At 43.8% G+C, this 26805-nt stretch overlaps 1 protein-coding gene across 1 annotated transcript; it reads left to right on the top strand.

Annotated features, from left to right (window-relative positions):
- Positions 1 to 22339: 22339 nt before the first annotated feature.
- On the top strand, positions 22340 to 23278 carry LOC134949917 (olfactory receptor 8K3-like). Its single transcript, XM_063938606.1, has one exon. It carries the CDS (start codon positions 22340 to 22342, stop codon positions 23276 to 23278), a length of 939 nt encoding a protein of 312 aa, XP_063794676.1.
- Positions 23279 to 26805: the final 3527 nt, after the last annotated feature.

Raw genomic sequence — 26805 nt, 5'->3', positions numbered from 1 at the left:
AAGCTAGCGCTATAACATGTAATGTTCTTATTGTACATTTTTTAATATGACTACACTATGGCCCTCATTCCGAGTTGATCGGTCGCAATGCGAATTTAGCAGAGTTACACACGCTAAGCCTACGCCTACTGGGAGTGTATCTTAGCTTCTTAAAATTGCGACCGATGTATTCGCAATATTGCGATTACAAACTACTTTGCAGTTTCTGAGTAGCTTCAGACTTACTCTGCCTGTGCGATCAGTTCAGTGCTTGTCGTTCCTGGTTTGACGTCACAAACACACCCAGCGTTCGCCCAGGCACTCCCACCGTTTCCCCGGCCACTCCTGCGTTTTTTCCGGAAACGGTAGCGTTTTCAACCACACGCCCCTAAAACGCCGTGTTTCCGCCCAGTAACACCCATTTCCTGTCAATCACATTACGATCGCCGGAGCGATGAAAAAGCCGTGAGTAAAATTACTTTCTTCATAGCAAAGTTACTTGGCGCAGTCGCAGTGCGAACATTGCGCATGCGTACTAAGCGGATTTTCACTGCGATGCGATGAAAAAGAACGAGCGAACAACTCGGAATGAGGCCAATATACGATATTTCCTTCTTGCTTACATATTGTCAACATTTGCCCAATAGGACGATTTAAAGCGTGAAGAACTGTGAGAAATCCTGAAGAAGCGTGACGATTATTGAAAGATTTCTTTGGGACATTTCATCAGCAATGCCATGTGATATCTGTCTACATGGTGGTAGTGCCTAATGTGTATTCAAAACCTTTTGCTTTGTACCAAACTGCAGGCAACCCGGCCCTGACAATGGAACAGTGGAGGAGGTGCCCGTTTAGGGCTGGACCAATGGCAACAAACTCCATTGTCTCCAGTACTACCACCACTGCCTTGGAGAGTGATAAAGTATAGAGAGCCAAAGTACCAGCCAATAAGCCCCGAACTGCCATGTTACAGGCGGTTTTTGAAAAATGACAGGAGCTGACTGGTTGGTAGCTTATCTCTCGCCAATTTATCACTCTCCGAGGCTTAGTACATCTGCCCCCAGGACTTCACTGCTTTGCCTTTATATGGAGAAAGAATCTGACCCCGAGGAACAGATCATTTGGATAAGAATGTCCCCACTGTTAAATACACTATCTGCTTATTAAACACAAAATATTACACCCCTGGAATATATACTGCCAGACTAATTTCCACTGCTGTGACTGACTAGTGAGATTCAAAAACCACAGTAAAAAAAATATCTACTGAAAGAAACCCTTTTGTAATGGAGGATGTATTTCTATGCTAGCCAACATACAAAAGCCTCATTGTACACCCGACCGGCTGAAATGTTTTTATAAAGAGCTAAACTATAACCCCATTACCTTGCAAAGTACCTGCTTACTGGGCCTAATTCAAATGTGGTTGGAGTTGCTATCACTGTTGCTTTCTTGGAAGCAGCAGTGACAGCGCTGTATAGTAACGCAGCAGGGGGCATCTATTACATGCAGATGCCTCCTGCTGCAGTACTGATCCCACCTGCATCCTAGGACACAGCATCAGATCACTTAGTCACCATTAGATGGCTTATGGCACACATGGTGCTGCGCAAGCCACCTGTCGTAGAGGTCAGAAAATATCTGTCCTACAAGGGAGAGCCTTGACCTCTTCCCACCCCCTAAACAGCGGAGACACACCTCCATTTTTACAAATGTAGGCTGTTGCAGCGCCCTCCCTACCCCCCAAACAGCAGCAGACTGTCAATTATTGACAGTTTGCTGCCTTCCTGCTTCCGGCATCAAAGAACCTATTCGTGCACACACAGAACGGGTCCTGCACATGCGCAAAGTACTGAACATCAGTATTTTGCACATGATAGTGCAGGAATGACCGCACCTGAATGGCCTCTACTGTTTTTACATTTTGACTTTAGTGTTACCTATAGACTTTCCTGTCAGAGTTGTGAGCTATTATCCTAAATGTTCATAAGTAGATACGTGTGCCAACCCCATTTGTTTTGGTTTTGAATCTGTATTACCTTCATTTTTTGTTTGTGCCAAAACACCCTCACATGTTTTGGTTTTGGGTTTTGGATTTGGATTTTTTTTTTAATTGATAAAAACAGCTAAAATCACATAATTATGGTATTTTTTTTGTTCCTGCGGTATTATTAACCTTAATACCTTTAATTTCCAGACATTTCCAGTCAATTTTGGCCACGTAACTGCTCACAATATAGTTTTCACCCAGTTTAGGCCAAAAGGTTGCACCAAGCTAGCTGGCTGACTAAGCTAAGCGACAGCAGTGGGCAGCACAAACATGTGGCAGCTAACCTTCAAACATGGCACATCTAGAAAACAGTGGCACTGCAGTGGTAGACAGGATGGCAGTTTAATAAACTATACGACCCCATAAAAAAGTAACAAGAATGTTTTCAATAATCAAGCTCAGAGACCCGAGGGCAGTACAGGAAAATGAAGGTGGAGTATATAGTGGGAGGCAGGTAAAATAATGAGTTTTTGATTAATTGATTGATTGATTGATTGATTATATTTGACATGTATTGGAGAAATTACCAATAAAAATATTTGTCTATGCAAAACAGACCATACCTGTTCTTTTTTGCAGCAGCTCAAGAGGAGACAAAAAGTCATAAAAAACAAGAATGAATGATTGACTGATTGATTGATTGATTAATTGATTGTTTGATTGATTGATTGATAGATTGATTGATTGGTTGGTTGATTAAATTAACGTGTGTGAGGCTGCTCTGCATGCGAAAAAGGGCATAAAATACAAGAATGATTAATTGATTGATTGATTCATTCATTCATTCAGTAAAATTAACATGTGTGAGGCACCACATTGATTCTGGTCAAAAATGTGTTAGAAATTAGCAATGTGTTAGAGCAATAATCCATAAAAATATTTGTCTATGCAAAGAAGACCATCCCCAATGCTCCCAAAAAATACAGACAATTATGAAAAGTTAAGTGGTGTAAGATAGAATTGTCATTGGGCCTTTCCACCCTTATGTTGGACATTAAAAAGCACACACACTGTTTGACAAACCAAGCACTGAACCGTCAGGGACTGCCACTTTTATGGCTGAAGTGCTTGATTTGTTTGGACACCGACAAAACAAGCTACAAATGGGCATAAGGCAACTAAGCTAACAGCTCTATAGTGGCAAGATGTCATCATCATTATCTTCCTCACCCTCATCAGTGTTTACATCATCTTCACACAATATTAATTCATCCCTACTTGAATCCACTATTACAGAAGTCTCTATACTTTGATGTAATTCCTGGTAAAGATCTTAGTCAAGAAAGTTGTTGTTCATTTTGATGAACATCATCTTTTCCACATTTTGAGGAAATAGCTTCCTATACCAATCACTGACAAGGTTCCTGGATGTGCTGAAAATTCTTTCGGAGTACACACTGGAGAGTAATGCAAAACAAGTTTGTGTAAGGGCCTCCAAATTGCCTATTTCTTCCCAGTAGTCAAATGGACTGTCTGACATGCCTATTTGTATACTGTAATTAAAATAATCCTCCCCCATTCTTTAGATGGTGACAGTATCAGATGGAGTTATGGTAGAGATGTCACTAATTTTCAGCAACCAGGGGCCAAATGCAGACCTTATCACTGTTGTGCGAAATCAAACAGTGGACAATTTTCGAATGACTGTGCATGCATACAGATTGTAATGCACAGGTGGCTGGTGAGCAGGGCCGGCGGCCGGCTGGTGAGCGGGAGCAGCGGGCGGATGGTGAGTTGCGTGCGCGGGCGACTGGCAGCTGTGAGCGGCTGTGAGCAAATACAGCGCTCTACATAGCCGCTGGCCGCCGCGCCGGGACGGGGAGCACCATGTGCAGCAGGATGGCCACTTCCCTCGCCTCCTGCTGCACTTTCTGGGCTCATTTCCGGGTCAGTGGAAGAAGTGGCGGTATACCATACCGCCGTATACCGCCCCACTTTGACCACTGTTCCTATCCCATTTACTATGATTTGTCTGCTGAAGAGAGGTATTCACATCATCTTGGAGGTATGTCTTTGTCTCTGGCACTCTCAGAACCCACCCAGATGCCTAAAAAGCCTGTGCCTGAGAACTTTGTACCTGCCCACAACTTAATACCTCTGGTAAAGAAAAAAAGCATTTTAACAGCAAATTGTAATACTTTTTTACATTGGCTAAGGTTCTTCTCCCATTATTCCAGCAGGAAAGAACAGATTTCTTTTTTTGGTGAAGATCTTAACTTTATAATATTCTGGAAGTGTCGGCTAAGAAATAAGATTTGCAAAGGCTCATTAGCTGGCCCAATTAAGAAGAACAGCATTTGTCTATTAGCAGCATTATACAGTACCTGGGAAGTAGAGATGTGCACCGGACATTTTTCGGGTTTTGTGTATTGGTTTTGGATTCGGTTCTGCGGCCATATTTTGGATTCGGACGCGTTTTGGCAAAACCTCCCTTAAAATTTTTCGTCGAATTCGGGTGTGTTTTGGATTCGGGTGTTTTTTTTCAAAAACCCCTCAAAAACATCTTAAATCATAGAATTTGGGAGTAATTTTGATCCTATAGTATTATTAACCTCAATAACCATAATTTACACTCATTTCCAGTCTATTCTGAACACCTCACAATATTATTTTTAGTCCTAAAATTTGCACCAAGGTCGCTGGATGACTAAGCTAAGCGACCCAAGTGGCCGGCACAAACACCTGGCCCATCTAGGAGTGGCACTGCAGTGTCAGACAGGATGGCACTTAAAAAAATTGTCCCCAAACAGCACATGATGCAAAGATAAAAAAAAGAAGTGCAAGATGGAATTGTCCTTGGGCCCTCCCACCCACCCTTATGTTGTATAAATAGGACATGCACACTTTAACAAACCCATCATTTCAGCGACAGGGTCTGCCACACGACTGTGGCTGAAATGATTGGTTTGTTTGGGCCCCCACCAAAAAAGAAACAATCAATCTCTCCTTGCACAAACTGGCTTTACAGAGGCAAGATGTCCACCTCCTTCTCATCCTCCGATTCCTCACCCCTTTCACTGTGTACATCCCCCTCCTCAGAGAGTATTAATTCGTCCCCACTGGAATCCACTATCACAGGTCCCTGTGTACTTTCTGGAGGCAATTGCTGGTAAATGTCTCCACGGAGGAATTGATTATAATTCATTTTGATGAACATCATCTTCTCCACATTTTCTGGAAGTAACCTCCTACGCCAATCGCTGACAAGGTGACTGACTACACTAAACACTCTTTCAGAGTACACACTGGAGGGGGGGGCAACTTAGGTAAAATAAAGCCAGTTTGTGTAAGGGCCTCCAAATTGCCTCTTTTTCCTGCCAATATATGTACGGACTGTCTGACGTGCCTACTTGGATGCGGTCACTCATATAATCCTCCACCATTCTCTCAATGGTGAGAGAATCATATGCAGTGACAGAAGACGACATGTCAGTAATCGTTGGCACGTCCTTCAGTCCGGACCAGATGTCAGCACTTGCTCCAGACTGCCCTGCATCACCGCCAGCGGGTGGGCTCGGAATTCTTAGCCTTTTCCTCTCACCCCCAGTTGCAGGAGAATGTGAAGGAGCAACTGTTGACGGGTCACGTTCCACTTGACTTGACAATTTTCTCACCAGTAGGTCTTTAAACCTCTGCAGACTTGTGTCTGCTGGAAAGAGAGATACAACGTAGGTTTTAAATCTAGGATCGAGCACGGTGGCCAAAATGTAGTGCTCAGATTTCAACAGATTGACCACCCGTGAATCCTGGTTAAGCGAATTAAGGGCTCCATCCACAAGTCCCACATGCCTAGCGGAATCGCTCTGTTTTAGCTCCTCCTTCAATGTCTCCAGCTTCTTCTGCAAAAGCCTGATGAGGGGAATGACCTGACTCAGGCTGGCAGTGTCTGAACTGACTTCACGTGTGGCAAGTTCAAAGGGTTGCAGAACCTTGCACAACGCTGAAATCATTCTCCACTGCGCTTGAGTCAGGTGCATTCCCCCTCCTTTGCCTATATCGTAGGCAGATGTATAGGCTTTAATGGCCTTTTGCTGCTCCTCCATCCTCTGAAGCATATAGAGGGTTGAATTCCACCTCGTTACCACCTCTTGCTTCAGCTGATGACAGGGCAGGTTCAGGACTGTTTGCTGGTGCTCCAGTCTTCGGCAGGCGGTGTTGAATGCCGAAAGTGGCCCGCAATTCTTCGGGCCACCGACAGCATCTCTTGCACGCCCCTGTCGTTTTTTAAATAATTCTGCACCACCAAATTCAATGTATGTGCTGGAATTTGCCCAGATATAATGCACGCACAATATTGCTGGCGTTGTGTGATGTCACAAATCCCCAGGAGAGTCCATTTGGTGTAAGTCATTCTGCGATGATGTTCCTCAGTTTCCGTAAGAGGTTGTCAGCTGTGTGCCTCTTCTGGAAAGCAATGATACAAAGTGTAGCCTGCCTAGGAACGAGTTGGCACTTGCGAGATGCTGCTACTGGTGCCGCCGCTGCTGTTCTTGCTGCGGGAGGCAATACATCTACACAGTGGGCTGTCACAGTCATATAGTCCTGAGTTTGCCCTGCTCCACTTGTCCACATGACCGTGGTTAAGTGGACATTGGGTACAACTGCATTTTTTAGGACACTGGTGACTCTTTTTCTGAGGTTTGTGTACATTTTCGGTATCGCCTGCCTAGAGAAATGGAACCTAGATGGTATTTGGTACCGGGGACACAGTACCTCAATCAAGTCTGTAGTTGCCTGTGAATTAACGGTGGATAACGGAAACACGTTTCTCACCGCCCAGGCTGCCAAGGCCTGAGTTATCTGCTTTGCAGCAGGATGACTGCTGTGATATTTCATCTTCCTCGCAAAGGACTGTTGGACAGTCAATTGCTTACTGGAAGTAGTACAAGTGGTCTTCAGACTTCCCCTCTGGGATGACGATCGACTCCCAGCAGCAACAACAGCAGTGCCAATAGCAGTAGGCGTTACACTCAAGGATGCATCGGAGGAATCCCAAGCAGGAGAGGACTCGTGAGACTTGCCAGTGACATGGCCTGCAGGACTATTGGCTTTCCTGTGTAAGGAGGAAATTGACACTGAGAGAGTTGGTGGTGTGGTTTGCAGGACCTTGGTTACAAGAGGAAGGGATTTAGTGGTCAGTGGACTGCTTCTGCTGTCATCCAAAGTTTTTGAACTTGTCACTGACTTATGATGAATGCGCTGCAGGTGACTTATAAGGGAGGATATTCCGAGGCGGTTAACGTCCTTACCCCTACTTATTACAGCTTGACAAAGGCAACACACGGCTTGACACCTGTTGTCCGCATTTGTGTTAAAAAATTCCACACCGAAGAGGTGATTTTTTTTGTAATTTGACCAGGCATGTTAATGGCCATATTCGTCCCACGGACAACAGGTGTCTCCCTGGGTGCCTGACTTAAACAAACCACCTCACCATCAGAATCCTCCTTGTCAATTTCCTCCTCAGCACCAGCAACACCCATATCCTCATCCTGGTGTACTTCAACAGTGACATCTTCAATTTGACTATCAGGAACTGGACTGCGGGTGCTCCTTCCAGCATTTGCAGGGGGCGTGCAAATGGTGGAAGGCGCCACCTCTTCCCGTCCAGTGTTGGGAAGGTCAGGCATCACAGCCGACACAATTGGACTCTCCTTGGGGATTTGTGATTTCGAAGAACGCACAGTTCTTTGCTGTGCTTTTACCAACTTAAGTCTTTTCATTTTTCTAGTGAGAGGATGAGTGCTTCCATCCTCATGTGAAGCTGAACCACTAGCCATGAACATAGGCCAGGGCCTCAGCCGTTCCTTGCCACTCCGTGTCGTAAATGGCATATTGGCAAGTTTACGCTTCTCCTCTGACGCTTTTAATTTTGATTTTTGGGTCATTTTACTGAACTTTTGTTTTTTGTATTTTACATGCTCTCTACTATGACATTGGGCATCGGTCTTTGCAGACGACGTTGATGGCATTTCATTGTCTCGGCCATGACTAGTGGCAGCAGCTTCAGCACGAGGTGGAAGTGGATCTTGATCTTTCCCTATTTTACCCTCCACATTTTTGTACTCCATTTTTTAATGTGTGGAATTATATGCCAGTATCAATAGCAATGGCCTACTACTATACATACTTCGCACAACTGAAATGCACCACAGGTATGGATGGATACTATACTTGACAACACAGAGATTGGTAGAGCAGTGGCCTACTGTACCATACTGCTATATATTATATACTGGTGGTCAGCAAACTGTGCAAAACTGAAATGCACCACAGGTATGGATGGATAGTATACTTGACGACACAGAGGTAGGTAGAGCAGTGGCCTACTGTACCGTACTGCTATATATTATATACTGGTGGTCAGCAAACTGTGCAAAACTGAAATGCACCACAGGTATGGATGGATAGTATACTTGACGACACAGAGGTAAGTAGAGCAGTAGCCTTCTGTACCGTACTGCTATATATTATATACTGGTGGTCAGCAAACTGTGCAAAATGGAAATGCACCACAGGTATGGATGGATTGTATACTTGACGACACAGAGGTAGGTAGAGCAGTGGCCTACTGTACCGTAATGCTATATATTATATACTGGTGGTCAGCAAACTGTGCAAAACTGAAATGCACCACAGGTATGGATGGATAGTATACTTGACGACACAGAGGTAAGTAGAGCAGTGGCCTTCTGTACCATACTGCTATATATTATATATTGGTGGTCAGCAAACTGTGAAAAACTGAAATGCACCACAGGTATGGATGGATAGTATACTTGACGACACAGAGGTAGTTAGAGCAGTGGCCTACTCTACCGTACTGCTATATATTATATACTGGTGGTCAGCAAACTGTGCAAAACTGAAATGCATCACAGGTATGGATGGATAGTATACTTGACGACACAGGTGTAGGTAGAGCAGTGGCCTACTGTACCGTACTGCTATATATTATATACTGGTGGTCAGCAAACTGTGCAAAACTGAAATGCACCACAGGTATGGATGGATAGTATACTTGACGACACAGAGGTAGGTAGAGCAGTGGCCTACTGTACCGTACTGCTATATATTATATACTGGTGGTCAGCAAACTGTGCAAAACTGAAATGCACCACAGGTATGGATGGATAGTATACTTGACGACACAGAGGTAGGTAGAGCAGTGGCCTACTGTACCGTACTGCTATATATTATATACTGGTGGTCAGCAAACTGTGCAAAACTGAAATGCATCACAGGTATGGATGGATAGTATACTTGACGACACAGGTGTAGGTAGAGCAGTGGCCTACTGTACCGTACTGCTATATATTATATACTGGTGGTCAGCAAACTGTGCAAAACTGAAATGCACCACAGGTATGGATGGATAGTATACTTGACGACACAGAGGTAGGTAGAGCAGTGGCCTACTGTACCGTACTGCTATATATTATATACTGGTGGTCAGCAAACTGTGCAAAACTGAAATGCACCACAGGTATGGATGGATAGTATACTTGACGACACAGAGGTAGGTAGAGCAGTGGCCTACTGTACCGTACTGTTATATATTATATACTGGTGGTCAGCAAACTGTGCAAAACTGAAATGCACCACAGGTATGGATGGATAGTATACTTGACGACACAGAGGTAGGTAGAGCAGTGGCCTACTGTACCATACTGCTATATATTATATACTGGTGGTCAGCAAACTGTGCAAAACTTAAATGCACCACAGGTATGGATGGATAGTATACTTGACGACACAAAGGTAGGTAGAGCAGTGGCCTACTGTACCTTACTGCTATATATTATATACTGGTGGTCAGCAAACTGTGCAAAACTGAAATGCACCACAGGTATGGATGGATAGTATACTTGACAACAGAGAGGTAGGTAGAGCAGTGTCCTTCTGTACCGTACTCCTATATATTATATACTGGTGGTCAGCAAAATTATGCACTGTACTCCTACTATATACTACAATGCAGCACAGATATTGAGCGTTTTGCAGGCAGAGAACGTATAATACTGGTGTTCACTGGTCAGCAAAACTCTGCACTGTACTTCTCCTATATAATACTGCTGGTCCCCAGTCCCCACAATAAAGCAATGTGAGCAGAGATATATGCAGCACACTGAGCACAGATATGGAGCGTTTTTCAGGCAGACAACATATACTGGTGGTCACTGGTCAGCAAAACTCTGCACTGTACTCCTCCTATATAATACTGCTGGTCCCCAGTCCCCACAATAAAGCAGTGTGAGCACAAATATATGCAGCACACTGAGCACAGATATGGAGCGTTTTTCAGGCAGAGAACGTATAATACTGGTGGTCACTGGTCAGCAAAACTCTGCACTGTACTCCTCCTATATAATACTGCTGGTCCCCAGTCTCCACAATAAAGCAGTGTGAGCACAGATATATGCAGCACACTGAGCACAGATATGGAGCGTTTTTCAGGCAGACAACGTATACTGGTTCTCACTGGTCAGCAAAACTCTGCACTGTACTCCTCCTATATAATACTGCTGGTCCCCAGTCTCCACAATAAAGCAGTGTGAGCACAGATATATGCAGCACACTGAGCACAGATATGGAGCGTTTTTCAGGCAGACAACGCATAATACTGGTGGTCACTGGTCAGCAAAACTCTGCACTGTACTCCTTCTATAATACTGCTGGTACCCAGAATAAAGATATGTGCACTGCAGCCCCCTGAAACAAAGTGAGAGGACGCCAGCCACGTCCTCTCACTATCATTTCCAATGCACGAGTGAAAAATGGCGGCGACGCGCGGCTCCTTATATAGATCCCGAATCTCGTGAGAATCCGACAGCGGGATGATGATGTTCGGGCGCGCTCGGGTTAACTGAGCCATACGGGAGAAACCGAGTATGCCTCGGACCCGTGTAAAAAGGGTGAAGTTCGGGGGGGTTCGGATTCCGAGGAAACGAACCCGCTAATCACTAAGTGACAGTAGACGACATGTCAGTAATCATTGGCAGGTCCTTCAGTCTGGACCAGATGTCAGTACTTGCTCCTGACTGCCCTGCATCACCACCACCGGGTGGTTTTGGAAATGTGACCCTTTTCCTGGCAGCTTCAGTGGCAGGAGAAAATGAAGGAGGAGCTGTTGGCGGGTCACGTTCCGCTTGACTTGACAAGTGTCTCACCAGCAGGTTTTTGAACATATGTAGACTTGTGTCTACCGGAAAGAGAGATACAACGCAGGTTTTAAACCTAGTATCGAGCACCTGTGAATCCTGGTTAAGCGAATGAAGGGCTCCTTCCACATGCCTAGAGGAATCGCTCCGTTTTAGCTCCTCCTTAAATCTCTCCAGCTGCTTCTTCAAAAACCTGATGAGGGGAATGACCTGACTTAGGCTGGCAGTGTCTGAACTGACTTCACGTGTGGCAAGTTCAAAGGGTTGCAGAACCTTGCACAACATTGAAATCATTCTCCACTGCGCTTGAGTCAGGTGCATTCCCCCTCCTTTGCCTATATCGTAGGCAGATGTATAGGCTTGAATGGCCTTTTGCTGCTCCTCCATCCTCTGAAGCATATAGAGGGTTGAATTCCACCTCGTTACCACCTCTTGCTTCAGCTGATGGCAGGGCATGTTCAGGAGTGTTTGCTGGTGCTCCAGTCTTCGGAACGCGGTGGCTGAATGCCGAAAGTGGCCCGCAATTCTTTGGGCCACCGACAGCATCTCCATTACGCCCCTGTTGTTTTTTATAGAATTCTGCACCACCAAATTCATTGTATGTGCAAAACATGGGACGTGCTGGAATTTTCCCACATGTAATAGACGCACAATATTGGTGGCATTGTCCGATGTCACAGATCCCCAGAAAAGTCCAATTGGGTTAAGCCATTCTGCGATGATGTTCCTCAGTTTCCGTAAGAGGTTATCAGCTGTGTGCCTCTTATGGAAAGCGGTGAAACAAAGCGTAGCTTGCCTAGGAACAAGCTGGCGTTTGCGAGATGCTGCTACTGGTGCCGCTGCTGCTATTGTTGCTGCGGGAGGCAATACTTCTACCCAGTGGGCTGTCACAGTCATATAGTCCTTAGTCTGCCCTGCTCTGCTTGTCCACATGTCCGTGGTTAAGTGTACACTGGGTACAACTGCATTTTTTAGGACACTGGTGACACTTTTTCTGAGGTCTGTGTACATTCTCGGTATTGCTTGCTAGAGAAGTGGAACCTAGATGGTATTTGGTACCGGGGACACACTACCTCAAGAAATTCTCTAAGTCCCTGTGAACTAACGGCGGATACCGGACGCACGTCTAATACCAACATAGTTGTCAAGGCCTGAGTTATCCGCTTTGCAACAGGATGACTGCTGTGATATTTTATCTTCCTTGCAAAGGACTGTTGGAAAGTCAATTGCTTACTGGAAGTAGTACAAGTGGTCTTCCGACTTCCCCTCTGGGATGACGATCGACTTCAAGCAGCAACAACAGCAGCACCAGCAGCGGTAGGCGTTACACTCAAGGATACATCGGAGGAATCCCAGTCAGGAGAGGACTCGTGAGACTTGCCAGTGACATGGCCTGCAGGACTATTGGCATTCCTGTGTAAGGAGGAAATTGACACTGACGGAGTTGATGGGTTGGTTTGCAGGAGCTTGGGTACAAGAGGAAGAAGGGATTTAATTGTCAGTGGACTGCTTCCGCTGTCACTCAAAGTTTTTGAACTTGTCAACGACTTCTGATGAATGCGCTCATGGTGACATTTAAGGGAGGATGTTCCTAGGTGGTTAACGTCCTTACCCCTACTTATTACAGCTTGGTAAAAGGCAACACATGGCTTGACACCTGTTGTCCGCATTTCTGTTAAAATAATTCCATACCGAAGAGGTGATTTTCTTTTGTATTTTGACCAGGCATGTCAATGTCCATATTCATCCCATGGACAACAGGTGTCTCCCTGGGTGCCCGACTTAAACAAACCATCAGAATCCTTCTTGTCAATTTCCTCCTCAGTGCCAGCAACACCCATATCCTCATCCTGGTGTACTTCAACAGTGACATCTTCAATTTGAATATTAGGAACTGGACTGTGGGTGCTCCTTCCAGCACTTGCAGGGGGCGTGCAAATGGTGGAAGGAGCCACCTCTTCCCGTCCAGTGTTGGGAAGGTCAGGCATTGCAATCGACACAATTGGACTCTCCTTGGGGATTTGTGATTTAGAAGAAATCACAGTTATTTGCTGTGCTCTTGCCATCTTAACTCCATGTCTTAAATGGCATATTGGCAAGTTTACGCTTCTCCTCAGATGATTTTAATTTAGATTTTTGGGTCATCATTTTACTGAACTTTTGCTTTTTGGATTTTACATGCTCTCTACTATGACATTGGGCATCGGCCTTGGCAGACGACGTTGATGGCATTTCATTGTCTCTGCCATGACTAGTGGCAGCAGCTTCAGCACTAGGTGGAAGTGGATCTTGATTTTTCCCTATTTTACTCTCCACATTTTTGTTCTCCATTTTTTAATGTGTGGAATTATATGCCAGTAACATATCTGGAATTAGACGGCAGTAATGTCTGGAATTAGATACCACTATAGATACCAGATACCACTGCGACTGGAATGATAATGACCTATGAGAATCTGACAGCGGGATGATGATGTTCGGACTCGTTTGGGTTAACCGAGCAAGGTGGGAAGATCTGAGGCTGCCTCGGACCCGTGTAAACTACGTGAAGTTCGGGGGGGTTCAGATCTCGAAGAACCAAACCCACTCATCTCTACTGGGAAGCTTTGTAATATACATCCTACTGAGCAGGGCATTGGCCCAGAGACTTTAGTGCTTTACAACTTACTACTGTACAATGCTTGGAACTCTATTCTTTTAGGAGTATTTAGTTGAGCTTATAAGGTACCACACACCCTTACTCCAAATGTATAACTAAATATTAATATAGGAACATTGTTGATTTTTTATTATATATGCATGCCAAAGCTTTTTAATACCTGTGGCCACAGATCAATGCTGATTAATTTTTGCGTGTTAGTTTTATTACAGTCAGCAATTTGGCTCATATATAATACGTTTTTATTATACATTATTTTATAAATAAATTCTTTTTTTTATGCTCTGCAACTCAGAAGTGGTGCTTTTTTTCCTTCTTGGAAATGCACAAGCACTGATTCCCTTTAAGACTTTTTTGTGGTGCATCCCAGCCGCCGGCATTTCATACCCGACACTTAGCAGGGAAGTGCTCTCTTCTACTGTACTCCAGACTGGCAGTCCCAAGAGGAGAAAACACCTCCCCCTGGGCAGAAGCGTAACTAGGGTCTTCAACACCCAGGGCAAGATGAAGAACAGCTCCCCCATAATAAAGCATTTCTATGTGCTGATAATGGGCGTGGTCATGTGCTTGAAGGGGCATAGCCACTGAAATGGGGCATGTCAACATGACACAGCTCCTGTTTCTTGTCACTCAGGGAACATATCTTTCCATTTTATATGCACCTTACCTATATGATGGTTTCTCACATTGTGGAACCTCTGAAGAATTGTTTTCTCCCTGGGAAGATGGTGTCTTTAGTTGGTATTCACTATATATGTAGGATATATAGTGATATATAGCAACGGAATTTGCTGCGCTTTATAAGAAACTGTTAATAAAATAATAAATATCACTTCGTCCGGAAGATGTCTGTTTGTGTAGGAATATTAAAAAGATCATCATCATACAACTGCAGACTCATGCCCCCTGTGTCACTTCCTGCCACCTTTATTTCTCAGAGCCATACCATCATCTCCCCCCAGCATCTCTCAGCCACACCATCATCTCCCCCCAGCATCTGTCAGCCATGCCATCATCTCCCCCTGCATCTATCAGCCATGCCATCATCTCCCCCTGCATCTCTCAGCCATGCCATCATCTCCAACCTGCATCTATCAGCCACATCATCTCTTCCTTGCATCTCAGTACACTGTCATCTCCTCGTGCGTCGTCTCTCAGCACACCGTTATCCCTCTGTGTCATTATCTCCCCCTCTATTGCCTCTCAGCACACCGTTACCTCCCCCTGCATCTTCTTTCAGCACATCATAATTTCCCCCTTGAGTCTTCTCTCAGCACATCATGCATTGTCTCTCAGCATGACATCATCTCCCCCCTACATCTTCTCTAAGCACACTATCACCTCCCCCTGTGTCTTCTCTCAGTCCACCATAATCTCCCCCGTGTCTTTACTCAACATACCATAATCTCCCCCCTTCGTCTTCTCATGTTTCACCTGTGTCTCTCACCAGCCCCTTCAAACAGCCTCCCACACTACATTCTGTGCCTACCCCCAGGGGTTAAAGTGAGCTGAAACAGGGCGGAACTGCGTTACGTCTGTTCCATTTGGGCACCCGGTTCCCTCCCCACAGCATCAGCCAGAGGCAGGAGGGTTACTACTGGGTCCTGCAGAGTGCACTATGGGAGAGACGTCACATTGTCTCTCCCATAGTTCCGAGGAGCGGGTGGCCAGAGCAGATGGATGGCATCGGTTGGAGGCAGGAGCGGGGTTTTAGTAGGTATTGTTGTTTTTTTTTGTAGTACTAAAGGGGGCACTACCAAGTGGGCAATACTAATGGGAGCAGTACCAAGGGGGCACTATCAAGGGGAAAATACTAAAGGGGGCTCTACCAAAGGGGCAATACTACAGGGGGCACTACCAAGGTTGCAATACTAAAGGGGCACTACCAAAGGAGAATACTAAGAGGGCACTACCAAAAAGGCAATACTACAGGGCACTACCAAGGGGGCAATACTACAGGGAGCATTACTAGGGGTAATACCAAAGGGGCAGTACTGCAGGGGGCTATATAGGGGAACTACCAAAGAGGTAATACTACAGGGGGCATTGCTAGGGGCACTACTACAGGGGGCATTACCAAAGGGTCATTAATACTTGGGGCACTACTAATGGGGGCAATACTACAGGGGGCATTACCACTGGGGGCTCTTCTACAGGGGGCATTACTACTGGTAGCACTACTGCAGGAGGCATTACTACTGGGGGTACTACTAATGGGGGTACTGTATAAGGAGCATCACTCCTAGGGGCATAAGGGGCACTGCATAAGGGGCACCACTAGTATGGGCTCTGCATAAGGGGCACTACCACTGTGGGTATTGCATATGGGGCACTTCCACTACAGTGGGCATTGCATAAGGGGCACTACTGCTGTGGGCATTGTATAAAGGGCACTACTGCTCTGGGTATTATGTGATTAGTGCCACTAATATTGTGGGCATTGTGTATAAGGGGCACTACTGTGAGTCATAACATGAATAATGTGGTGTAATGTGAATAAGATTGTGCGTAATGTGAATTAGGGATACTATTGCGCAACCACGCCCCTTTTTGAGACCACGCACCACATAGCCCCTTTATTTACTCGACACCAGGGAGGGGGGGTGAGTTCCACCACCTCTCTAATACCACTTTAAGCAGTGCCTACCCCCCTTCATTGTTTCGGGTTAATCCAATTAGCCGTAAATGGTGGAAAGTGAAAGTGCCATTTCCACAGCGTTTAAACCACAGCAACGGCACCCGATCTTGCACCCTTCGCGGCCTGGATTCTGCCTGAATTAGCACATAATTGCTCCCTTTGGGACAGAAAGCACTTTTGTTTGAATTTGGGTGGCCGTTGCCGCGATGATTTGCACTCCCGCAATATCATTTTGGCTAATTGAATTTACCCCTATGTCTTTCTGTGTCTCTCCCCCTTCATTCTATGCCTCTCCATTTGTGTCCCCCTTCATTGTATATCTCTGTGTTTCTACCACCACCGCACTTATAAGCCTCTCTGTGTGTGTCCCCCCCCCATGTCTATGCCAATGTGTCTCCCCCCTCACTTCTAAACCTCTCTCTCTGTGACCTCCCCCCCTCACCCTCTGGGAGCTGGGACACAGGAGCCGGCAGGGACTTTGAGGCAGCAGGCTCAGCGAGCATGATGCTAGCATCGCAGTCACGCTCCCAGCAGCAAGTAGCCCTAAAGCTGCCGAGCACCATGGACCTTGCTTGGCGGCGCGATGGTTGAGGGCGTAAGGTGGGCTGAGCGGTGGGGGTAATGGTGGAAGTTGGGAGGACGAGCCGTGCAGGTACCATGCCCTGGCCAGCCTCGCTGGGCCTGCCATGGCACAGAGGGCACATGCCCTGCTCGCCCCAACCTAGTTACGCCTCTGGTCAAGACAGATAATAAAAGAAGACATTTCTATCAAACAATTTTTTTTTTTAAATAATACACCTCCATATAATGCTGTGACTCGGTGAGTATAAAACTACAACTTTTATATATACTGTACTTTTAAGACTTTTTAAGGTTCCTTATACAATTAACAAAAACACAATGTGCAGATATGGAAGTAGTGGAACTTTTCTTTAGAAGTTGGAAAACATTTTGAAAGTTTCAAAAGTTAAGTGAAGAAGATCCCTGAAGACTGCAGGCTGTAGAGGATAAGGGAGTTATAAAGCCTGGAACTGACAGAGTAACACAGACAGCACCTTAACAGGTACGTGAGGGACTGTACTAGTCTACAGACACAGATTAATCATTAACAGTAGTATATAGATATTTGGTGTTCGTTTCCTTGAATTTTATCTTTGTATTTTGTTTTTGCACAGATTAGTTTGTGTGATATCATTTTGAAGTGGATAGTAAATTCTTTGCTGCATATAAATGTGGTATTGCTGCAATTGGATAAGTGTCATTTATAAACTCATTTTTCATCACAATAAGGGGTCAGGAACACAGGGACTGCTATTAGATGTGACACTTGTGGGTTTTTGTGTTTGTATTGCATTGGTTGCATTGCACATTGAAAAGTATTTTGCCATTCAAGTGTAATTACAGTAGATGTTGCAAAATGCATCATGTTAAAAGTATCAATCATGCCCCAATCAGTGCCACCTCAGGGGTAGTGGAACAGTTATTTTGTGGAGAGGAAAAGACTGTGGTCAGACCTGATCACTGCTGTGCGTTTTCGCTCAGCGGGCAATTTTCGAACTACTGAACGTGCGTATGCACCGCAATGCGCATGCGCATCACCAAATAGTGACAGGATGATGTGAATATTTTGATTGCACGGCTGTTTGCAAGGTGATTGGCAGGAAGAGGACGTTTGTGTGTGGTAACTGGCCGTTTTCTGGGAGTGTCAGAAAAAACGCAGGTGTGCCCAAGCGTTTTTAGGGAGGGTGTGTGACGTCAGCTCCGACCCCGATCAGCCTGATTTCTTCGCACTGGAGGAGTAAGTATTGAGCTACGCACAGACTGCACACACTGCACAGAATGGGAAAAACATTTGATGGTGAGTGTGATGCGAATGGTTTTGCAGCTGTCCGCTGACTTAGGGGAATTTTCTCACAACATACACATGCAATTACACACTTGCACGGGGCATATTTTCACTCCTTCTGGGCAGTGACTATCTGATCGCAGGACAGTGTAATTTGCAGCACAGCGATCAGGTCTGAAATAGGACCAGTGACTCATCTGGTAAATATTGCAAAAAAAGAACGGAGGATACTAGTGATTATAGCAATACATGAATCAGAACTTGTAAGATCTGATATGCAGTATATAAAGTGTAAAAAAAAATCCCAGAGTGTAATATCATCGCAATGGATGTTGCAGAATAAAAAATACATGATGTAGAAAACATGCACAAACAACTTCAAGGGGATACTAGTAATGTAGGCAGCACGGTCGGTGTAATGGTTAGCATTACTGCCTCACAGCACTGCGGTGATGGGTTTGATTCCCACCATAGCTCTTACTGTGTGGAGTTTGTATATTCTCCCTGTGCTTTCGTGGGTTTCCTCAGGGTGCTCCGGTTTTCTCCCACAATCCAAAAACATACTGCTTGAATATGTTTGGCGAGTTTTAGCGAAATTAATAAACGTTATGGGGGGTATGCATTTGGGTCCATTTTTTTACTTGACTTTTTGCTAATTTTAAGGGATTTGCCCTATTCAATAACAGGGCCATTTTTTCACCTAGGCGAAAAATTCAGCAGGAGGGAAAAACATGTGGATCAGCGAATCCACATGTTTTCTCACCTGTGCTGGCGAAAACACGGGCCATTTTCGCCAATTTTGAGGCATTTTTTGCTAATTCCTTTTCACAAAAAAATGAAAAGGCATTGGTGAAAATTTCCCTAGAAAATGGGCCTCAATTGAATAGGCAGGGGGAAAAATCAACAGCTCCTAGATTACCGGAGCAAATTGCATACGCCCCCAAGTTTTATAACTTAGTGATGGCTCGCATTATTATCAGCTTGTTTATTCATTTAATATGAATAAAGGGTTTTATTCAGTAAGACATGCAGATTACTTAAAATCGCAAATGGGTGATTTTCTTCAGTCTGTGCTTGCACAGCAGCGGCAATCTGCGTGCGCAAACCCCTTTTGACAGTGGTGGCCATCAGGGGGCATCAACATGGTGTTGCTGGGGCGTGGTCCGGACAAAGGAATTCATTTGTGATCGCATAGCTGGCCGTTGATTATCATGCTGTGCAACCTTGCTCTGCACTGGGCGGCCCCCAGCATACGATTTAATCAGTAACAGTTTCTGTTTTTTAGCAGAATCTGCAACTGAAGATGAATAGGATCCAAACTCTCAAAGTCCACTAAAGTAGCTCTTCTTTCTCTCGTTTTGTACAAAATAAAGGGATATTGACAGAAGCTTAGCCTGATGAAGATTATGGCCCAAGTGTATCAAGCCTTAAAAAATGATAAAGTGTAGACTGATAAAGAATTATAAAGTACCAGCCAATCAACTTTCTAGCTGCTTTGTTAAAGGATGTGTTTGAAAAATGACAGTTGGAAGCTGATTGTCTGGTACCTTATTATTATTTATGAGTCTCCACTTTATCACTTTTTAAAGCTTAATACATTTGGGAAAAAACAAAAATAAGATATGCTGACGCTGTGTACGTCTGTGTAGGTTCGCAGCTGCGGGTCAGCCGCTACCTGGAGAAGAGGCAGCCAACCTCCTCAAAATGCCAGAAAGCCAATGTAATCAATTTTACCAGGTAGGCACTTGACAGCACAAAGGCGACCTTCATCAATTTACAATTTTATTGAAAACAAATAACAATAAAAAATATTAAAAGCAAGAAATCTCAATCAATGAGCTAAGATATACATCTGCAGTATATAATCATATGTAATAATACATGTATTAAAGGGATCCCTGAGAGTTCCACAGTGCTACAAAAAATCAGAGCATGAATTGAAAGTATAGTTACCACCAGTGGTGATGAAAAGTGGAGATTCTTAAAATGGTTCAGTCAGTCTCTGATATTTGTTCCGTATATGTCCTCCGTGATATGGAAATCTGAGGCCACAGGTAGGTCAACAGTAAATAGGCAGTGGAATAAGGTTCTGCACGTGGTTTCTAATGTTGGTGTCTGTTTGTATAGCAAACCACTGTGGAAATTATAATCATTAGAAACCACATGCAGAACTTTATTCCGTTGCCTATTTACTGTTGACCTACCTTTGGCCTATTTGTTTTCAATAAAATTGTAAATTGATGAAGGCCGCCTTTGTGCTGTCAAGTGCCTACCTGGTATAATCGATTAATACATTTGGGTCTATGTTACAAATTATGTTAAAAATAGTATGCATCTCTTTGGACAGGGACGCTCCTGAAATATTCATTTTAATTACTGATGCAAATTGTGCCTTATTTTTGGATACCCTCTGGCAATGCAATGAGTATTGAGGATAAATATTAATGAACAAATAGTTATATAATAATATATAATAGTTATATTAAAACCCCAGATGAAATATAATTTGTAATACAGTGAAATATTGATTAACAACTAAGTATTTCACCCTAAAATTGACAATGCAGGCAATAAATGTTATCATAGGGAAGCACAAGCCGGTGATATTGTTAAAATGGACAGAATACATAGAACATAACTATGGGGTGAAATAATTACACAATTTATCCTATAAGAAATCATATATAAGTGTATCACCTAATTCTTTATTTTCTTTTATTATATAATCATCTAGGACACTATATATAGAAAAGTAAAAAAACCCTGAGAGATATAAATAATAATATACAATTATTGGTGGAGATAAACATGGGAATCTATTCGTTTTACTGAATTTTATATTGTTCTTTCTTATACCGCACATCTATCTTAATTAAAATATTTTGCAACATATTTTAAAAGGAACACTAATAATTGTTCAATAAGAATTGATAATGTATAGTATTATATTTAATACATATTATTTTAAATTTTGATTCTGAATGCCTCCATATACAAATGCTTTTTCTTTCCTTTTATTCTTTGGCAACTCCTCACCCCAAAACTGCACTTTCTGATTTTGTCCCATAACACAATAACTTATTCCTGCTAATAGGGGTAAAATGATTGCAGCTCTGCATCTGATCTGTCCTCATCAGGAGGTGCCCACAATCCGCCTAACTTCCTCTAAAGAACAATTACAGATGCTGGCCCAGGGGTCAGTGCATTTTGCACCTCTGCACTCTCATTCTTTGTAACATACTACTTGAGTACACTGCAAAATTTGTCCCAGATGAAGTTATTTAGTTCTCACATTTAGAAATATGTGGATTCTATAGCAATGTACTGTAAAGGTGAAATTCACCAATCTTCATAGTGATTTTATATAATGTACATCCACCAAATCCCATGAATGGATGCTTTGCTGCTGATTACTAGATTAAAAAAAATCCAAAGCCATGAATACAGTGATGTACTGTACTGAAACATTCCTCATGCAGTGCATTTCAGATCATTTGTTGCATTTCATAGCTGTGGAACTATTTTCTGAAGAACTTCTGTGTTTTAGTCTGTTGTGTAGTAGACTTTGCCTGTTTGCTGCTTTAAACATTGGCTTCACATTTTGACTAAATTCTGATATTGGGATACACTGATGCCATGTTTCTGACGTATACTCTGCACTTTACTGTGTGTTTGAATTATTATTACTGTACGTTCTTAATTATTACCAATGGCTATACTATTGTGTTTCATTCCAGAGTCTTTACTGTCTGGTTCGCTTTTATTCTTAATAGCAAACAATTTTGGCTTGTGGATCTATTCCGATGATAAGTAAGTAGCGGCGAGGCGGCAAGTATAGAGATTTCTTTATCTAAAACCATATACAATATATAGAATATTCCCATTACCAAGGAGACTGCAATCCAACCAGTATGAATGTCTTTGGTCTTCAAAGGAGTAGATGCCATAGCATATGTAATTCAAATAATTTATGCTCCAAAACATTTTTTTTTCATATTCTTGAACTATGAATGTGACTACTATAGACTATTTCATTATTAAAGGCATTTCAGATATTCCAGCATTGCAGTGTCTAGCCTTCATTCTGGTTCTGCTGATTTATCTCATCACTCTTACTGGTAACATGACCATTTTTATATTGGTGTGTCTGGATCATCATCTTCACGTTCCCATGTACTTCTTCTTGGCCAACCTGTCCATCTTGGACATGTCTTCATCCATTATTACTTTACACAATGTTCTCGTTAACTTTATATCAGGGGATAACACAATTTCTGTCTTTGCATGCCTGACACAAATGTATATATTTGCATCTCTAACATGTAATGAGCTTTTCCTTCTAACAGTCATGAGTTATGATCGTTATGTCGCCATATGTAATCCCTTATATTACCATGTCATTATGAACCATAGAAATTGCACTTTCTTAGCCATTTTCTGTTGGCTATTGGGGTTTATTCAAGTTTTTCCTGTTCTTGTGTCATTTTCATTCTTTAATTGCTATAGGACCAGAGAAATTAATCACTTTTTTTGTGACCCTGTTCTTCTAGAAAACCTTCTCTGTAATTATTCCTATTTTGTGTGGCTTTTCATTCATTTAGGGGGAGTTTTTGATGCAACCTTCCCTCCTTTTTTCACCTTCCTTCCTTATATATTTATCATTGTCACAATCCAGAGAATGAGATCCAACACTAGCAGACGGAAAACCTTCTACACATGTTTCTCACACCTCACAGTTGTCATATTCCTCTATGTGACGCTGATTTGCCAATATCTACGTCCAACATCAGTTACTAACATGGACACCAATAAACTTTTCTCTCTGTTTAATACAGCTGCTGTCCCCATGCTAAACCCATTGATTTACAGCCTAAAAAATAAAGAGATGAAGACCGCCCTGAAGCGCAAAATAAATGACCTGTCAAAACTTTTTGGTGAGCTCTAGTATATGTCTTCTAGATATATATGGTTAAAGTAGAATGAAACATGTTCTCCCTTTTTATGGAAAACAGAAAAAATTATGCTGATGTGGATCAAAAATGAAAATAGTAAGATATAACGGCCAGGATGTAATCAGAGCCGATAATGCCGGCCAGGAAATTATCGCACCATATTGGACATTACAAATGTGTGTCTATTTCCCGGAACTTGGTCAATGTAACGGTGTGCGTCTAATTCCTGTCTTCTACATATCAAATCCGAGGTGTTACGGTATTTATACTAAAAAACGTTCGATATTTTCAGACCAACCGGAATGCGTTTTTTAGTATAGGAGGACCACAGTGTCATAGAAAGTCACCCATTTTCCCCCAAAAGTCCCATGAATAAAGCAACACACATCCTAAATAAACACTAGTCCTCCAGGACGCAAAAGCAGCTTATGCTGATGTAAATAATATGCGGCATAGCTATATTCTGTGTGTAATTGTGACCATATGTAATTATGTTACAGTGTTTGACAGAAATACACTGTAGCATATAATTTTTTATGCAGATACAGTTGCTATTACACACAAAATATAGTCACACTGCATATCATTTTAAACAGAGGAGCTTCTTGTGCATCCTATTCGCATTGTTTTGCTTCTAAAATGATATGCAGCATGTCTATATTCTGTGTGTAATAGCAACTGTATCTGCATACAAATGTTATGCTGCAGTGTATTCCAGCCAAACACTGTAACATTGGCCCGCATTCCAAGTTGTTCGCTCACTAGCTGATTTTAGCAGCATTGCACACGCTAGGCCGCCGCTCTCTGGGAGTGTATCTTAGCTTAGCAGAATAGCGAACAAAAGATTAGCAGATCTGCTACTACATAATTCTTAGCAGTTTCTGAGTAGCTCCGGACCGACTCACAGATAGCGATCAGTTCAGTCAGTTTCGTTCCTGGTTTGACGTCACAAACACTCTCTGCGTTCGGCCAGCCACTCCCCCGTTTCTCCAGCCACTCCTGCGTTTTTCCTTGGCACGCCTGCGTTTTTCCGCAAACGCCATTAAAATGCTGAGTTGCCACCCAGAAACACCCACCTCCTGTTAAATCACACTACAAAACACTTCAGCGTGGAAAAAACGTTGTTCGCTTGTGAGTAAATCTACTAAGTTCTTAGTAAAATTACTAAGCGCATGCTCTCTGCGTACCATGCGCATGCGCATTTTCTACCTAATCGCTGCATTGCGAAAATCGGCAACGAGCGAACAACTCAGAATGACCCCCATAATTAGGTATGCTGATATAGTCATGGGTGTAGGGAGGGCGGTTCTGGTGGAGTTCAAGCTCCAGGTGCCGGAAACTTCAGAGGGCTCCTGGCAGCAGCGCCAGCCTGGCAGCATGAAGCCTCCTTTCCCCTGTAACAGTGCAGTGTGTGTGTGTGTGCACGCGTCGCGGACCTAAAAGGGGCGGAGCTACACAGGGAAATGGGCAGAGCTACACTGGACCAGAATGCAGCCTGCAACACAGGAGGATGACATGCTGCAGCTCCCGCCTGCCAGATTTCCTTAGGTAAGTGGATGGAGATTGAGTTAGTGAGTGAAACTGTGTGTGTGTGTGTGTGTGTGTGTATGTGTGTGTGTGTGTGTGTGTGTGTGCGTGTGTGTATACATTATCTGTGTACTGTATATGTATGTGTGACTGTGTATGTGTGTAACGTATGTACAGTATGTATGTGTGTGTGTGTATGTGGTGTGTGTGTATGTACGACTGCGGCATAATGTGTGTAAGCGTCACTGATACAGAGGACATTACGTGTGTAAGCGTCACTGGTACAGGGGGCGTTACGTGTCAGCGTGACTGCTACAGAGGGCATTACATGTGTTAGCGTCAATGCTACAGGGGGCATTACGTGTAAGTGCCACATGCACAGGGGGCATTACATGTGTAAGCGTCACTGGTACAGGGGGCTTTATGTGTAAGTGTTACTGGTATAGGGGGTGTTACGTGTAAGCGTCACTGCTACAGAGGGCATTACGTGTGTAAACGTCACTGGTACAGGGGGCATTACGTGTAAGCGTCACTGGTACAGGGGGCATTACGTGTGTAAGCGTCACTGGTACAGGGGGCTTTATGTGTAAGCATTACTGGTACAGAGGTTGTTACATGTGTAAGCGTCAATGGTACAGGAGGCGTTACATGTGTAAGCATCACTACTACAGCGGGCATTGTAAATACTAAAGGGGGCGTTGTGTATAAATGGCATTACTACAGGGTTCATTGTGTCTATAAGTGGCACTACCACAGGGGGGCATTATGTGTGTGTAAGCATCACTGCTACAAGGGGCATTATGTGCGCTGTCCCTTTGTAAAGTATGGGAGTGCGCAAATTTAGAGTTTCCAGGTGGACGCCAAATACCCTAGCACCGGCCCTGCACGCCGCACTTCCTTTGTAGTCTTGCCCGACCTGGCCAGCACTAGCAGCAGCAGTGAGACCGAGTAGCACACACAGCAGGTTTCTGTCTGGCCGTACCTGCATAGCTCCAGTCACCCAGGCGGCTACATAGGAGGAGGCAGGCGATACAGTGTGGCAGATGGGAGGAGGTAGAGACCTGACTGCGGTGAGAAAGCTTCTCCCTTCACACACACCAGCTGGGGGAGGTGATGGGGGAGTGGCCATATTAGAGGCAGGATGCAGCACAGTACTTCGTATTCAGATATAGCTGAGAGGTCTGTAGTGTCCCACATTCACCGGATGGGATGCAGTTATAATGCGGCTGTCAGGATTCCAGCGATCGGGAGACTGACGCCAGAATCTCGTCAGCCAACATTTTACTGGTGGTCGGAATTCGGAACCCGCCCGTAATTCCCACTCAGGCCCGAAGCGTGGCGAGTGGACTCACTGCCGGTATACTAGCAGGTGGGATGCCACTGTTGGTATACTGACAGCCGGCATCCCATGTTCTGGTATATCATACCGCACCTCACCAAACACCCAGCTTACTACTCTTATATGTATTGCACTGCAGCTATAGACCAGTATATAGGTGATTTTTTTTTTCCTGTAGGGGACATTGTGTGAGTGCTTTTCTTTTCCCCCCTGTGGAGGCTATTGTGGGTTTTTTTTCCCATGGGGTTCAATGCTTTTTTCCCTGTCGGGAACTATGTGTTTATGTGTATATAGGGGGGAGCACCGTAACATGAGCTTGCTCCAGGAGCCATGTCTCCATGCTACACCTCTGGATACAGTCGAAAGCTACACACTGAATATAGCCATGACACATATCATTTAAATCAGCATAAGCTGCTTGTGTATCCTAATACATCCATTTGTGTATCAGTTGCATTTTCCCAAGCAAAATGTGCATAAATGACATGGGCCTATTTTTACTAATAATCCGAGTTTGACTGATTTGTGTTTTTTTTTCTAAGTACCAACACAGGAATTCACTAAGCACAAATCTCGGCAGTGTTTGGGCTATTCGTAATGGTTTGAATGGCAAAATTCAGAAATACGAATGAATAGACCATCGGTCAAACATGG

The sequence above is a fragment of the Pseudophryne corroboree genome, chromosome 8 (assembly GCF_028390025.1).
Source record: "Pseudophryne corroboree isolate aPseCor3 chromosome 8, aPseCor3.hap2, whole genome shotgun sequence".
NCBI classification, from domain to species: Eukaryota; Metazoa; Chordata; class Amphibia; order Anura; family Myobatrachidae; genus Pseudophryne; species Pseudophryne corroboree.
Note: the sequence above shows the minus strand (reverse complement) of the source record. Positions and strands in the feature narration are given on the sequence as shown.

What these genes read in the sequence shown, in the direction of transcription:
- LOC134949917 (XM_063938606.1), top strand. Translation starts at nt 22,340, where the DNA reads ATGAATGTGACTACTATAGACTATTTCATTATTAAAGGCATTTCAGAT.